The 17,500-nt window shown below is 35.8% G+C and overlaps 2 protein-coding genes across 4 annotated transcripts in view; both read left to right on the plus strand.

Moving 5' to 3' along the window:
* tmem231 (transmembrane protein 231) overlaps positions 1 to 10,800 on the plus strand; it is a 14,469-nt gene extending 3,669 nt beyond the window's left edge. The window contains 4 exon segments of the mRNA NM_200387.1: positions 2,337 to 2,480; positions 2,770 to 2,851; positions 5,509 to 5,614; positions 10,340 to 10,800. Coding sequence (NP_956681.1) covers positions 2,337 to 2,480; positions 2,770 to 2,851; positions 5,509 to 5,614; positions 10,340 to 10,502 — 495 coding nt within the window. The 3' untranslated portion in view covers positions 10,503 to 10,800.
* A 1,860-nt stretch (positions 10,801 to 12,660) lies between these two features.
* Positions 12,661 to 17,500, plus strand: part of chst6 (carbohydrate sulfotransferase 6) — a 13,709-nt gene continuing 8,869 nt past the window's right edge. The window contains exons 1-2 of one of the 3 annotated variants that reach the window (XM_073941650.1): positions 13,322 to 13,385; positions 13,465 to 13,562. The gene's annotated coding sequence lies outside the window, so the exon portion shown is untranslated. The other 2 variants (NM_001130621.2, NM_001430962.1) reach the window with 2 other exon arrangements.

The raw sequence follows: 17,500 nt of genomic DNA on the forward strand, positions 1-17,500 counted from the left end.
CACTTTAGCTTAGCTTAGCATAGATCATTGAATCAAATTAGACCATTAGCATTTTAAAATTTCTACAAATATTTTGTCCCTATTTAACAATCGACTCTTCAGTAGTTACATCGACTAATAGAAAGACTGATAGAAAATGAAAAAGTCCTATTTTTTATTTTCCGTCAGTCTTGGTACATGATGTAACTACAGAAGAGTCAGGCTTCATATAGGTAAATTAATGAAACTCTTTGGCCATTTTTGAAAGAAATGCTAATTGTCTAATCCGATTGAATGATCTATGCTAAGCTAAGCTAATAGTGCTCCTGCCAGACACTGAGATCAGCTGAATGAATTCAAAAGTAGTGAAACTCAACTGTTTAACACTAAAATAAGCTTAGTAAAGACTGTGTTTGTTTTTTTCAAGAACCTACCTTTTATTTTTGGTAATATCTGCATCTCTACATCTCAGACCGCTCAGTTCAACATTCGATTTCTAGTAAATGAACAAAAGTTAGGACACCCTTTTGAATATCATGGTTATTCATATTGGGACATAATAAAGTAGATGATCCTTGGCAGGTTATAAAAATTGGAAGACAAAACATCAGATGAACAACAGCACATGACATCTCAATCTATCATTATTTACTGAACAGAAATAAAGCTGTAGTCTTTGATTCAGACGCCTGTAGATCCACTTTCAGCAGTAATGACTTAAAGGAATAGTTCACACAAAATGAACATTTTCTCACTATTACTCATCCTCAAACCTTGAAGTTTCCTCATTCAGCTAAACACAAAAGGTGATATTTTGAAGAACGCTGAAAAACCTGTAACCCTCGGCTTACACATTAGGAAAAAAGTACTATAGAGTCATTAACTACCATCGGCTATATCAACAGAACACAGAAACTCAAACAGGTTTGGTGAGTAAATGATGGCAGAATGTTCAAACTGTGCCTTTTAATTGATCATTTTTGGTTTTCTCAATCTCTCAGGGGTTCCTCATTCTGGAGGAACTTTGGAGACCATTTCACAGCATTTAAGCATGAGCTTTGGACTATTTGTTTCGTTGTAGATTTGTTGCGATGTTTGTGATCATTTCAAGACTCTGCTTTAGCTGCAGGACGATTGTATTTTATTAAAGTGTACCCCAACCTTACTCCTCGCAGTAATTGAAAACACTAATTATAATGGCAATTATTTGTATTATTTATCCAATAAATTGTATTTTAGTACCATCTACCCCATCCCTATACCTATTCATCACAGTAATGTAAAAACAGTACTTATTGTTGTACAGTAATTGTGTTGTTGTAGTAATATAAATATTTCTTATTAACTCCTGGCTTTAAGGAGACTTATTACGGCCTTTTAACCAGATGTAAAATAAGTCTGTGTCCCTAGAGTGTGTGTAAAGTTTCAGCTCAAAATACCACACAAATAATGATTTATAACCCTCTGAAACTGCCCCTGGGCGAAGCAGTGGCGCTGTCAGTAGTGCTGTTGCCTCACAGCAAGAAGGTCGCTGGGTTGCTGGTTCGATCCTCGGCTCAGTTGGCATTTCTGTGTTGAGTTTGCATGTTCTCCCTGCGTTTGCGTGGGTTTCCTCCAGGTGCTCCGGTTTCCACCACAGTCCAAAGACATGCGGTACAGGTGAATTGGGTAGGCTAAATTGTAATCCGTAGAGTGTGTGTGAATGAGTGTTTGTGGATGTTTCTCAGAGATGGGTTGCGGCTGGAAGGCCATTCGCTGCGTAAAAAACGTGCTTGATAAGTTGGCGGTTCATTTCGCTGTGGCGACCCCAGATTAATAAAGGGACAATGCCGACAAGAAAATGAATGAAGCTGTGACCCTTTTAGGCTTTGATCCTAATTGTGGCTTTTAGTGACTGTCGCTTTAAATGCAAATGAGATTGTGCTCTTTTTAAAAAAGGGCGGAGCTACAAATGCCTGTGTGTTAGCATAGTGGCAGATTCAAAAACAAGACTAACGTCCTATGCTAATTAGGGAGAGATAGTCACTAGTGGGTTGGGCTTTCCCCCTCTGATGACACGTACAAATGGAGAATGTCAGTCAGCAGATTGTTTTCATCAAGTGTGACTATAAAAGATTGAATTAATACAGTTTTACCATTAGAGGCTGGTTATATTCACACACTGAAGCCACATACTTGTATTTAAACCCCTTATAAAAGGGATTTTTGCATAATAGCTCCCCTTTAACTTCATCTGAGGGTGTTTTTTCAATGATTGGATAACTTGGATTCATCCTGATATGGAAAATATTCCAGTTTTAACATGGTGTCGTGACTTTTTCCTCGCATGACTGTATTTTTCTGAATGTGTTTCTCAGCGAATGTCGACTGTGGTGATGCAGACGCTGGCCTTCATACAGCACTCATCTCCTGTTCCCGGCTCTCAGCTCTTTATCTGTGGAGACCTGAGGCTAAACCAGCGAACTCCTCTTCCTCACAGAGGTTTACACAGTACCTACAACGTAAGTGCATCTGGACCCTCTCAAGCATTGCGCTGTTGCTTTTAAAGCTCATCAGTGGGTGACATCATTTTCACATACAAATGAATCTGGAGAATCAACCGAGGCTGGAAATGATACCTTGATACTGAACTGGTTTGACTCGCACTGCCAGAGTAATGCTAAATGTATCTCAACTGGAAAGCTGTAATTAAAATAAGGAATAAAAATCATCAGGAATGCATCTGCAAGGTGACGGTGTTTATGTGAAGTCATTTTTATTTTGTAATTGCGTTTCCTGTTTCATTGCTAGGTGTCTGTGATTGATGGATCCAGTCCATTTGCGAGTACATATGACCTGACCAACATCATAAGACTCTATCAGCAGAGGAACTGTAAGATCACACACAAATTCATGTTTTAATTTATTGGTCATAGGCATGAAAGTGCAATCTTCAAACTTTGGAGGTTGTAATATTGTATGCAGACCAGGGGCCTCATGTACAGTATAAATGCTGCGTACACACAAAAACTTTGCGTACGGCAGATTTCACGCTCACGTTTAGATTTACTGACAATGAAATGAACATGGGAATGTGCGTTGGTCCACGCCAACTTCATGTCTGGCGTACATGTATTTCTTGTGTGTGTTTGTTTTATTTTCATTGGCGAACCCCTAGAGGCAATCATGTTAAATTGCACACTACAAAGTATCTTTCAGCCATGCAATGGCAGCTGTCAGGTCTACCAGGTATTTAAGGTTTCCATACCATGCTGTTAAACCGCGGTAAAGTTAGTTTAACGTTTGACATTCATTAGACATTCGATTTCAAACCAATTAAATTCTTTGCTCCTGTTATAGTTGAAGCCAAAAATAGGTCAGATAGGCATAAATATGTGCCCTTTATGTTGCACGAGGCTTAATTTCTCGATTTAAAAAAAAATGAACCATACGAATGAATTAAATAATTCAACCATAGGAAATTATACAATAAAACCAGTACCAAAATGTTCAGAAAGACATCCTGCGTATTGCACAAGACTCTGTTTTTGGAATTAGCACTTTATTTATTTTATAATATTTGTAAATATCTTTTAATGTAATTATTGTAAAAGTCAATTAAACTCTGACACCATTTGAGATAAAATAATCAAATCAACTCTAAAATTGAGGCAACTCTCTCCTCAAAGGGTTTTAGTTCAGCATCCCCTGTTCCCATGCCTGTTCGGTACACACTTTGACGGTGTGCCGCTGTTCTCCTCTTAACATGCACCTTTACATGGGACCATTTCTTTTTTAATTCACTCGCAGTGCGATGTTCAGACCCCACTGCGTTAACTGCGTCAGCTAAACTCTCCCACTATATTTTTTTTCTTTTGTTATCATCAGGCGGACAAACTTGCAAATAACCGTTTTCTCCCATCTACCTCCGATAGGAGCACCTCTGGTTGTGAATGTGCGCAATGTTTTAGTATTAATTCAACGCAAGTCTTTGTACATGAGGCCCCTGATGTTGCTTTATGAAAACATCTAGAACAGTAGTTCTCAAACTTTTTTCCTCAAGTACCACCTCAGAAAAAAATTGTCTCTCCAAGTACCACCAAAATGAGCAGTATTGAAATACAATAGCGTAGTAGACCCAGTAAAGCAGCTACACCTCTGCACACTTAAAAAACGTGGTAGATTACCTCAGAAATATAGGCTATATGTCATATATGGCATATTAAATAGATCATTTTTGAAAAAATTTTTAATATGTGTAGCATGTACATGACGTATTTCATTCCTCCGAGTACCACTAGAAGGAGGCATGTGTACCACTAATGGTACACGTACCACAGTTTGAGAACCACTGATCTAGAATGTTCCTGTTTAAAGCACTTTAGTTCAACAGAGATTCCTGTCAAGCAAATGTCATAATGTTTCCTATTTCATGCACTGTGCATTTATGTGACTTATAATATTTTTGCACGTTATCAACCATAAATTGGTGCATTACCAAGAATAGCTATGTATTAATGCAGAAAAGTTGTCACAAATTAATACATTTTTAAATATTGGCCAAATATTGTACCAATATGTGAAGTTTCAGCTTCAAATACCTCACAAATATTGTTTTATAACTCTTTGAAATGGACCCTTTTAGGCTTTGATCCTAATTGTGGGGTTTTTGGTGACTGTCGCTTTAAATTCAGATGAGATTGTGCTCTTTTCTAAAAGAGGGCGGAGCTACAGATGCCTGTGTGTCAGCATAGTGGCAGATTCAAAAACAAGACTGTTGTCCTATTCTAATAAGTGAGAGATGGTCACTAGAGGGCGGGGCTTTCCCCCTCTGATGACATGTACAACGGGAGAATGTCCATCAGAGTGTTTCTGCAGACTGTTTTTATCAGGTGTGATTACAATAAAATTAATGAATAGATTTTTACCATTAGAAGCTGAATATATTCACAGTCTGTTTCCACACAACTACGTTTAAACCCCGTATAATAGTGCTTTTTAGATAATAGGTCCTCTTTAAAAAGTGCAGTAAATTTAGTCAAATTGAAACATGAGACTGTTCACTTGGTGGCGGAGCTTGTTTTTAAGTACGGTTAAAAAATCAATCAGAAGCATTAGCTGTTATGTCTTTTCAGCCAGTGATTTTCAGCTTGTCAACTGTTGGAGAAGCATATTTATTAACTTTTATCAAAACTATATGTGCATTAAACAATTTAATTCCAGCCAATCGGCATCAAGCATTTTAACAGACCAAGGAATAATTGCTTATAAGGCATATTAAGGCATTGCTTATAAGGCAAGTTCATTAGGTACTTAGATTAGATCAGGGCACTATAGAGAGATGGCTTTATGATTAGCTGTGCAGTGCAGTTATTTATGCTGAGAAAGCTTTTATATGCAGAACAAACTGTCCTCTGAAGGAAGCTTAAGGGTTTGCACATCTGAGTGCAACAGATAGATATGCATGCTGCATGTTTATGATAGATCTACAGAGATACAAACTTTTCCATGGTGGTTATCCATTACTCACTGTTCATTTTTCGTTCTTAGTGACGACGCATCTCTCTGGTGTCATTCCCGTGTGGACGGTGGGCAGAGCGGCAAACGCTCCTTTTCAGATCAGCGCACAGATCCACTATCCAGTAGAGATGATTGAATATCCTTTACAAGCTCACTGTGCACAACTTATGAACATTTCATTCAGAATATTTAGAGCCTCATATTTGTCATGCTGCAGAAATATTATATATAGATGCAGGGGTTCATTCTAAGGACAATAACAACGAAAATGTAGTATTCAGAAAATTAAAGGAACACTCCTCTTTTTTTTTAACCATTAACAGAGTTTTACAAATATTTAAACAATTCTGCTGGTCTTTCTATATGGCTGGAGCACTTTTAGCTTAGCATAGTTCATTGAATCAGATTAGACCATTAGCATCTGACTGAAAAATGCCAAAAGTTTCACAAATTTTCTTCTGTATTTTTGGTGCCTTACCAGCAAAGTTCCTTGATTATTACATCAGAAAGAGAGCATAATTCCTTGCCATATTAACTTTTATATATATACAAAATAGGCAAGCTTTAAATAGGCATGGCAAGTTTTTTATTTAAAGCATTCGTAAAGAGTGGCAATTCAAAATGCTTTACATAACCAGAAATAAAAGAGACAAGTATAAATAAAAAAAACCTAATAAAATAAAAGCAGATGAAAACAGTGTAAAGACAGCTTTTCCAAATTCCAAAATACCGGTGTATCATATTTTCTCACTTTACACTGGGACTTTCCCATTCTGGTGATCACCTATTCAATACCTATTAATCTATTGGACGTCTCCAGTTGAAAAGTGAAGCTTCACAGCTATAATTACGTGCCCCCCAATTTCAACTTCCTTCTAGAAGTAGATCGCACAGCCGCCGATTTTAACCCCTTCCCGGGAGTAAATTGCTTTAGCTAGCCAAACATAATAAAAGGTCTTGATCTCAGCCAGCCAAATAGGAAATATATGCAATTTGTTATTTAAAATAATGGAAATCTTTGGTCATTTTTAAACAAGATGCTAACGGTCTAATCTGATTCAATGATCTATGCTAAGCTAAGCTAAAAGTGCTTCCAGAGATCTTCTGAATAGATTAACAAATGGCAAAACCCAACTGTACCTCTAGGTAAGTTGTAAAAAGATCCTGTTTCCAAAAAATGTGGAGCATTTCTTTAAAAGAAACTGAAAGAGAATAGCAGAGGTCACACTAGAGTGACACAGAGGAACACAATTCTTGGAGTCACTGATGCATGATGAGAATATGAGCTAAAAATGTTTTAGAATACTCCATAGAAATAAAACAGCTGGATGAAAATGCCATAATGAGATTTAATTGGCCCTGCCCACTGCAACCCTGTCCTGGGAAACACCCTTATATACTCATTCACATAAACACACACACACTCGTATACTACGACTAATTCAGTTCAATTAATATATTAAATTCACCTATGGTGCATGTCTTTGGACTGTGTGGGATAGCGGAGCACTCGGAGGAAACCCACGCCAATACGGGGAGAACATGCAAACTCGCAGAAACACCAACTCGCCTAGCTGGAATCCAGTGACCTTCTTGCTGTGAGCCACCCAGATTAAATATTAAAATGCACAAAATAAGCCATGGTAAATCTGATATGATTTAAACACACCTATCTCCAAAATGCCTTAATGCACAACAAAAACATCATGTAGGTTTGCCTCTGCTGATCATGTGATCAGATAACTGGATAAAGCAGATGCTCTACCTTAATCACAGCATCTCAAAGGCTGATTTAATCATTCTGTAATGCCTGAGTCAAAGTTTGTCATGAAAATTATTTAGTTAAATGACTTCCAAAGCAGACATCAGGCATCCAAACACAAGATCACATGACAGATGATTATAGTGTGTGGCGTCTGAGGCAGAACTCATTTATTATGGGCGAAACAATTAAACGATTACTTTATCAAGCAATCAAAATATGCAACAGTGTTAAAAATAGTGTTATGAATCATGAGTGTGTATCAGTAGAATGATTTACCCAATAATGATGTCATTTCCTTCTGTTGAGCACAAAGAAGTAAATGTGAAGAATGTGGAGTTCTAACGTACATGGTTGAAAGAACGTCATTCCATTTTGGAATGTCATGAGGGCGAGGAAACTATGACAAAATCAACATTTGAGGGTGAAAGATATATGTGTGTCATAGATAAGACGTCTAATTTTGGAGTCAATTTTTAGATTTAGAGACAAAATGAGTTTTTATATATAGAGAATGCATTTCATATCAAGTCTCAAATGTTTTCAAGGAATATGAGTAAATTAGTAGGGAGATGTTTCTGTAAATATAAAGCAACATACTTATTAAAACGCATTAAACAATGGACCCTTTTCACAAGCCTGACGCATTTAACAGTTTTCAGCATCTTAAACCCTTGAAAGTTTTTAATATTTAGATTTTTTTTTAAATGTATGAACATTTATATGTAATTATGTATGTTTTATATCCTCTTTGCTTCCAAAAACGAATTCCCGATTTTGCGTGTCGTTTTTAATGCAGCGTGTATGGGAATGGACAGTACATTTGACGTTATTCTTTCCTCTGGCTGCCGTCATCAGTCTCACACATTTTCTTTCTTTTCTGAAAGCCTTTATACCATCATCGTGAAGTTTTTCTTTGGTTATTTCAGCAAATAAGATTTAAAAAAAAATATTTTTTGTATTCTCCCGTTCACTGCGCTCTAAGTTTTCCCAACTATGAAGACTTCCGCTACCGAGAAACCCTGAAATGTGAAAAGGGTCTAAAAGTAAACATTCATTTTACTTCGGCATAATCCCTTTATTAATCAGGGGTGGCCACAGCAGAATGAACCGCCAGTTATTCCAGCACATGTTTTACACGGTGGATGCCCTTCCAGCTGCAACCCTGAACTGGGAAACACCACACACACTCATACACTACGGCCAAAGTAGTTAATTCAACTCCCCTATAGCGCATGTGTTTGGACTGTGGGGGAAAACAAAGCACCCGGAGAAAACCCATGCCAACATGGGGAGAACATGCAAACACTGCAGAGAAATGCCAACTGACCCAGCCGGGACTCAAACTAGTGACCTTCTTGCTGTGTGCTAACCACTGAGCCACCTTGTTGCCCATAAGTAAGCATTTTTAACATTTAAATGGTGGTTTAAAGGATATTGACGACGTTAAACATTTTAAAGTGACAGTAAATTAGCGTCTTGGGGTCAAACTGTGGTCCTTCAAGGTCTAGAGAGATTAAAATAACGTTTTTTAGATGTTAGTATTAGTATCTTCAAGGATATCTATGAGCTAGTGTAGTACAAAACAAAGACAAAATTCACATTTAGAAGATCTAAAACTGATATAAACATGTAACGCTTGTAGTTTGTCATTTCCACCTAAATGGATTAATGTTTTTTCCACGTCGCCTCATACTTAAGTTTCTCATCAAATCTTGGCTAATCAAATGCTCTCGAATATTTGACATGCCCCGCCCCTTTCTTGTTTGCTTCTCATTTGATGAGCTTGAGCTCGCCCACTCTCACTGGCAGAGCTGTGATAAAACAAAACGCTGTTGGTTATTTTTTTAAAAAGGGGAGGAGCCACTCTATCCCACCCTCTCTTTGTTTTTCAGTTGAGGTTACGTTAAACATCGAATAAAAAACTGCACATTTCAAAGCACTTCATTGGACTTTTAAAGGGTTAGTTCACTCAAAAATTTGAATTCTGCTATTAATTATTCACCCTCGTCATCTACATCGTCATTCATCTACAGAACACAATTTAAGACATTTTAGATGAAATCAGAGAGCTCCCTCATCCTCCATAGACAGCAAAAGACTCCAGAAAACAACTTTGTCAGAACTGTCCATGTGTATTCAGTGGTTCTAAGACGTTAGTGCACCAAATATGTAAAAACAGCTTTGTTTGTCAGTGTTTTCTCTTTCGCAGGTTTACATTTAATACAGGCAGTTCAATGTATAGCCCTTAGATTCAGCAGCCCAACACACAAGCGCTGTATTACACGTAGTAAACGCACACCCTGACCTAATAAGCAAGAGATTGGTCAACAAAGTCATTTTTATTGTTTTTCTGCCACACTAAAGTGTTCTGGGTGCTTCATATGATTACAGTTGAACTACTGAAGTCACATAGAGTGATTTTTTTTATTTATTGTATTTTTACATGGGCAGCACGGTGGATCAGTGGTTAGCACTGTCGCCTCTCAGCAAGAAGGTCACTGGTTCGAGTCCCGGCTGGGCCAGTTGGCATTTCTACGTGGAGTTTGCATGTTCTCCCCGTCTTGGCATGGGTTTCCTCTGGGTGCTCCGGTTTCTCCCTCAAGTCCAAAGACATGCGCTATAGGTTAATTGGATGAACTAAATTGGTAGTGTTTAGGTATTTCCCAGTACTGGATTGCAGCTGGAAGGGCATCCGCTGTGTATTATATATTGGAATAGTTCGTGGTTCATTCTGCTGTGGCGACCTCTGACATAGAGATTAAGATGAAGGAAAATGAATGGATGAATAAACTCGATATGCATATTTGTATCCGTATCATTCTTGGTTACTAACATCATCCATCTGGTCTACAACTAAATCCTGATACCAGAATATGCTTTCATAAAACGACACTTTGATCTGAAACACATGACAGGAAATTTCAGCATTATTCTTTTCTTTCTTTTTTTTTTTTTTTACAATTTCTCCCTCTCATGAGCTCATGAAGTGATTTTCTGCTGTAAAAGTCGCTTCCTGAATTCTCTACATTCCTCGATTCTCCATTCATGTTTCATTTTATCAGCTGAGATTCAATTTCCTTGACCGTCCTTTTCTACTTATCGGCCGGGCTTCTGGGAAACCATAAAGTTCGCCTGGATCCAGTATGTCAGCGTCCTGCTCATCTTTCTGTGGGTTTTCCAGCACATTCAGACGTTCATCTTTCAAAACCAGGTTTTACCCACCATCACCATACCACCGTTTAAACAGCACAGATCCTGAGACCTCCGGTTTTTGTGTGTGTTTTTACATTAGCTTGCATATACTGTAGAATTATCAGTCATTAAGAGTTGTGCTCCTATTTATAGTTCAGTTTTCAGTACATTGGTATGAAATTCCCAACAGCATGCATGTGTAATCTCCAGTTTTTCCGGTTTCAGGACGTTTCGAGTTCAACCACTTATTGTGCAAGATAATGTTTGCTTTGTGACATTAGTGGGAAAGTGTAGAAATGTATACAACTGGCATAGGCCTAACCTTATTTTTCTATCTTAATTTGCATAAAAAATGACTTGAAAGACCTCATGCTGTCTGATTTCTTTAAACAATCTGCTCATGGTGTATTTAAAACATTTTCTACAAAGGGATTTCAACATGATTGAATATTATCATCAGGAAATGAGTGATTCACTGAACCTTACATTGATATTTATCAAATTATATTCATACACAAACTATATCTATGATTATTTGGCTTTTGCAAGTGGAGGAAGTTGAATATTATAGTATGGCATATTGATTTTGTATTTTGATGATTAATGTTTTCAGGGTGGCACATTGGCTCAGTGGTTAGCATTGTTACCTCACAGCAAGAAGGTCGCTGGTTTGAGTCCCGACCGGGTCAGTTTCTGTGTGGAGTTTGCATGTTCTCCTCGTGTTGGCGTGGGTTTCCTCCGGGTGCTCCAGTTTCCCCCACAGTCCAAACACATGCGCTATAGGTGCATTGAAAATAAACTGGCCCTAGTGTATGAGTGTGTATGGATCTTTCCCAGTTCTGGGTTGCAGCTGGAAGGGCATCCGCTGCGTAAAACATATGCTGGATAAGTTGACGGTTCATTTCGCTGTGGCGACCCCTGATGAATAAAGCGTCTAAGCCAAATGAATGACTGAAGAATAAAATGATCAATTTAATAATTAAAGCTTAAAATTGTATATAAATAAGTCACATTTAAATGTGTCTGTTTAAAAAAGTGTTTTAAGTGTAATTAAAGCAATAAAACAGTGCATTTAAAATCTTTTTTAAATAAATAAATGCTTGTTTAATTTGTTTTAAAATGTAGATAATAAATCCCCTTTAATAAGACAAATTAATAGACATTTAAATGTATGTAATTTGTTTAAAAATGTACTTTAATAAACCAAATAAACAATACTTTAAAGTGATATAATATATATATATATATATATATATATATATATATATATATATATATATATATATATATATATACATATATATATATTTAACAACAATATAATTAATATATCTATTTAAAACAGTTTATTTATTTTATTATTAAGTAAAATAGTATACTTCATTTCAACACTTATTGATCAAATAATAAAAAAACATAAAATTAAATAAATGCATATTTTTAGTTATTTTATTTTTTAAACAATAAAAATACTTATTATTGTACTTTTTATTGTTTGATTAATCAATGTTTTTTTTTTTTTGGAGGGGGGGGGGGGGTCACCTTTAATGGACAGGACAGTAGAGAGTATTGACAGGAAAGTTTGGGAAGCAGAGAGGGGAAGGATTGGCATAGGACCTCGAGGCGGGAATCAAACTCAGGTCGCCTTGAGTACCTGAGTGCATGTGCCACTACAATCAATGTTTTAATTAAACAAATTTGCATTAGTTTTTTTTAATTTACACATTCAAAGATAATTTATTAATAAAACAATGATTTTTGAATTATTATTAAACTTGATAAATTGAGTTTAAAGTATCACTCATGGTCCTCCATATATAAATAAATATATCAATTTATTAATTATATCAATTTAAAACACGCTGATTAATCATCAAATAATAAAAGCAGAGTAATAAAAAAATAAAATGCATAATTTAATTTCACTCACTCATTTTCTTTTTGACTTAGTCCTTTTATTAATTAGGGGAACACAGTGGAATGAACCACCAACTTATCCAGCATATGTTTTACGCAGCGGATGTCCTTCCAGCCACAACCCAACATTGGGAAACACCCATACACTCTTGCATTCACACTCATGCACTACGGCCAAATTACCTTATTCAATTCTCCTATAGCGAATGTGTTTGGATTGTGTGGGAAACCAGAGCACCCAGAGGAAACCCACGCCAACATGGGGAGAACATGCAAACTCTAAGCAGAAATGACAACTGTAAAACATGAAAATGATTTATGAATGTACTTTTGATAGTTAAATTAATCAACATTTATAAAAAATAAATAATTTCAAGAGTTTTTTATGTACACATTTAAAGGTGATTTCTTTATTTTTAAGAAAATGTTTGAATTAATGTATTGATTTGTAAGTGTCACTCGTGTTCCTCTATGGTCATTTGACTAGCTATTTTCTTCCTAAAACTGTATAAATGTCTGTATTTCTGAAACGACAGCTGCTGTATTCTCCATGCTCAGGAAGTTTGGCACAATGGACAGGATGCAGATGCAATGTTTTCCTGTTGCGTTCACCTTTTTTTTTTTTGACAGAATGTGAATATGGGGGTGTGTATTTGTCTTTCAATGACTGTATATTACATTTTAGTGAACACATGAGTGGTACAGCTAGTCTACTTGAGTCAAATGTTGTGCAATGTTTTGTAATATGCAAAATTCTTCTTTAAATACACAGTTGAACCACTTTCACCCACACACACCTTTAAAGAGCTTTGTGTTAATCTAAGCACAAAGTAAAAAAAATCAGAAGAGGCATCTACTCGAGAAAGCTGACAGATCATTTTACATCAAGGTACTTATAATGAGGGCGAAGCTCCGCCCACATGTCAATCACCCCCAGAGGCCACGTCTCCGCTTTTTTCACATCCAGCCAGAAACTTTTTAACCCTGGATACGAACACACCGCAAAGCCGGAGGTAAGACATGCTTTAATGATGTACATCCACTGTAGACACTCTTTGTTAAGTTTGTATGTGCTGTTGAGTATTTTTTTAACTCTTTAAAGTCTGTTTTAGAAGCGAGTGTTCAATGACTTGAGATGATTGTGAACATGGAGTTTCCTCAGTGTCACTGGAAGTCGCATGTGCCAAATATAACACGTTAATATTCTCGTGTAAGTGATGTTAACCGCGTTTAGGCTTGAAAGTCATGGTTCATAGTATTCGTTTGTAAAAGAAACAAACACATCTGATGCGCCAACAAAAGTGTTGCAAACGTCTTTGTTTTTTTTTTGTTTGTTTTGTTTTTGTATTTAATCTCAGCTTCAGTTCCTTCTCTGAGAATTCACGCCTTCGGCATTTCTGAGCATCTCACTGAAAGCCAAAAATCCTTTTGTTGAGTCATATGAAGGTATCCAGTAATGTTGTCTATCTTGTCAGCTCACTCGTTATGGGAATAACGCGCGCGCGCTCAGCCAAATCACCTCAAGATGCACACAAAATGTGTTAATGGACGTGGTAATGTTTCCGGGGAAAGGAGCATTCGGATGAAATAAGTGAAATCTGATCAAATTACAAATGTGTCTCCCATCTGTTTTTCTCCGTCAGGTGTAACGCTCAGATATTAATGAAAATCCAGTCACCATGGTGCTCCAAAACTATTCAAACGCGCGTTCTCGATGCTTGAAAAGTTCTAGAAACGAGCCAAATTTATTTGATTGCACAGAGCCGTTGTGTTATTTGAGAGCAAAGACGTGGAGATTATCCTCTACGACATACCTGCCGTTGTTATGGAGGGTTTGGAGTTTGTTTTAGTCACAGTTTCCATTCACTTTCACTCAGAAAGAAGCCTGAGGCTGAAACTGAGGGAAAGCTGGTTTTATATTAGCACACTCGTTCAGTTTTGAACAGTGACGACTAATGACAGGCTATCTTGTTTATTACTCTGAATATTTTGTCTAAAATCGCATGTAAATATGACTGACAACGTTAGCTCTGTTTAATTGACGGTGAAGAATGCTGTTACGCTACTTTCATATGTCGTTGGCTGCTAATATGATTTCGCTATTTACAATTAGCACTTTTCTGAAATTATATTATTAACCTGGTCTACCAAATGGTTGACCCTATTTTAACTGTTAAAGTGAGTAAAATGATCTAAAAATAATGGTTTACACTACACAGCATTGTTGGTTTAAAAAAAAAATCAAACAAACACAATCCTGTTGCACTACCACACTTGATTTTGCTTTTATTGTAAAAAGCAAGCAAACAAACAAACAAACAAACAAACAAGTAAACATGTTAAATTGGGATCTATTTTATGGCATACTTTAAACAATAAAGATGATTTAGTATTCAAAGATGTTTTATTTTGACTGTTTTTTTTTTTTTTATATATAAATTGATTTTACACTTTATACTTTACACACTAACCTAAGCTAAACTTCAACTCTGAAATTTGGCCTTTACTAGAATTATGTTAAATCTACGATGTAAACAGCTCTATATAAATAAACATGAACTGAATATTTTCAGATTTTTTTTATAGTATTATGTAATAATTCTGGTAGTTTTACCATACACTGACATGTCTACCATTTGGTAGAGGTTGATATTTTCAGAAATTATGGGATGTTGAAAAAGAGTGCATTGAGTGTGTTAACTAGCAACATTAGGAGTTAAAAAATAATTTTAAAAAAATCTTGGTGGGACAGTTAAAGGGTTAAGACAAACGTCCAAATGTGTAAATCTAAAACTATATTAACCCCCCATGAGGCTGAAGCATCCGTTACAAAGATGAAATAAAGCACGGAAGTTTTGAAATGATGCTGATAAGACAATATTAGATAAACTGTGCTGGCCTTTTCTGGATGTTTGTTTTGACAACAACGCAAAAACTGAATGCTTGATAAACATTAGTCGTGTTCAAAACTATTTTTCTTGGTTCTGTAAATCAGAGAGAAATTAAAGTAGGCCTATTAGGCTCGTATTTTAATATATCTTTCAATCCTAGTGGGAAACACATTGTTGAATCTTCTCTGTAAAGTTTCACAATCGTATAAATAACATTTTCTGCTAATCTGATGATGCTAAAACGATAGATCACCCAGCAATGAAAATTCTGTCATCTTGTACTCTTTCGAACCTTCTTTTCTTCTTTTGAACACAAAGATGATGTTTTGATGAACGCTAAAAGCTGTAACCGCTGACTTCCAAAGTATTTGTTTTTCCTATGGAAGTCAACAGTTACAGGTTTCAGCTGAAATGTTAAACACCTACAGATTCAGAACCGCTTGACGGAGAGTAAATGCATGTATATTTTTCAGTGAAATGCCTTTTATAACAAGCAGCATTTATAAATGGTCACATTGGTCACCTGGAATTTGTTTCTCCTGATGATTTCTATTTGAGTGTAACTGGTATAACTGATTTTAGCTGGCTTTAACGAATGTTCTCTGGTATTTGGTCATGTTGTATTGTTTCTTGTGGCTAAAGAGCTCTCTGTGAATAGAGGGAACAGATGTCATTGTTAGCTCAACAGGGAAGATTTTTTGTTTGTATAGAGGAGTGTTTATAAAAGCTTTTGTTTTCATTTCTCTTAAATTACTTTTAAACCCATAGCTTTTGCACTGAACCAGTACAGTTCATTTTTGTGTTTTACTTGAATGTTATTGGAAAAAATAGATATTTTTGTTAGTTAATGAATCAACTAATATCAAGTAAAACATCTGTACCAGTATTTGCTCATATTTTTAATGTTCACTTGTTTGTTAGGTCATGTGTGTGATGATACTGACACATGCAATACAACTTTAGATTTTACTAATGCATCTTAATGTAAATTTTAATGTTTAATAAGTGACCATAAATGTAGCCCTGCTAGCATGAGCTTCTCATGGCTCTATAGATTTTATCAGGGTGTCCGTGGCGTCTTAAATGTCTTTTAAAACTAATTTTAAGCAATTAAAGTCTTAAATCTACTGAAATATTGTATTGTAGGTCTTAAATCTTTTTAACAGCTCTTAGTTTCCCCTTGTTCATGTAAAGCTACTCAATCTGTCCAACACCCATACAATCGCCAACAATCCATCTCAATCAAACTTTTCATTTTTAAAAATTACACTTTTAACTCTATTTACCATAATGGTTTAGTTATCTTAATTAGTAAAGTTCTCTGTGTATTTACTAAGGATTCTGACCTGATCTGTGTTTTTATTAATAAATTATAATAATTGTTGCATCATTAAATGTATTAAATTTTAATGTTTTTTTTTCTAGGGCAAGTGGAAATCTTTTTCAACTGGGATATTCAGTTAAAACCCTTAGCATTTAGCCTGTATAAATCAAAAATTTCATTCAGAATGGTCCTAAAAAGTCTGTAACTTGGTGTAACCTGCAGAAACCCTGTTTATTCTGCCAGTGTTAAAAGTAAACGGCACACTGCAGATTCACGAGCTGAAATTTAAGCATAGAGTTCCAGTATTTTCCTGAATCTCACTGAAGTCGGTCTTTGTTCACTTCTTATTTTCCAGTTTGTAAACTCGCTGCCATCTGTTGGTTAGTTATAAAATGACTACTTTCTCTTTCATTTAAAGAGAAGGAATATTTGTTGTGGATGGAGCTTTTTAGATTGAAAAAAGTACATGCATGAGTGTCTGATGGTAAATCTTTCCACTGAGGTAGTGGTTACATGTAGCCACCTGCCTTAATGGACTTTTGTTTCTTTTTTTAATGTATTAGATTTTATCCAGTGAAATATCTTGATTTGATATTCAAAAGCTAATGTACTCTACAAAACTAATTTTGCTCTTGATGAGTGTGATTTTTGGGTCGTTTAAAATGAATCTATTCAGATTTCTGAAAAGATTTTTGTAAAAATAAAAAACCCAAGCATTGGACAGTTTGTCTTCCATTTCAATTGAGTTTTTCGCCACATTGACAATTTTGTCTGTGGTTTTTAAAAACAATTTGCCAAACCACTGTGAAATTCAACCCTGTTTAAAGTACTAGTGAAGTGTGTCTTAAAAAGTGTTATTTAATTCAGTTTTGCTTTGAGTATTATAGCTTTTGTTCTTGGATTTATGGAGCTTTTAAAGTTAATCATTGCCAT

This window comes from Danio rerio, chromosome 25 (assembly GCF_049306965.1).
Source record: "Danio rerio strain Tuebingen ecotype United States chromosome 25, GRCz12tu, whole genome shotgun sequence".
NCBI lineage: Eukaryota > Metazoa > Chordata > Actinopteri > Cypriniformes > Danionidae > Danio > Danio rerio.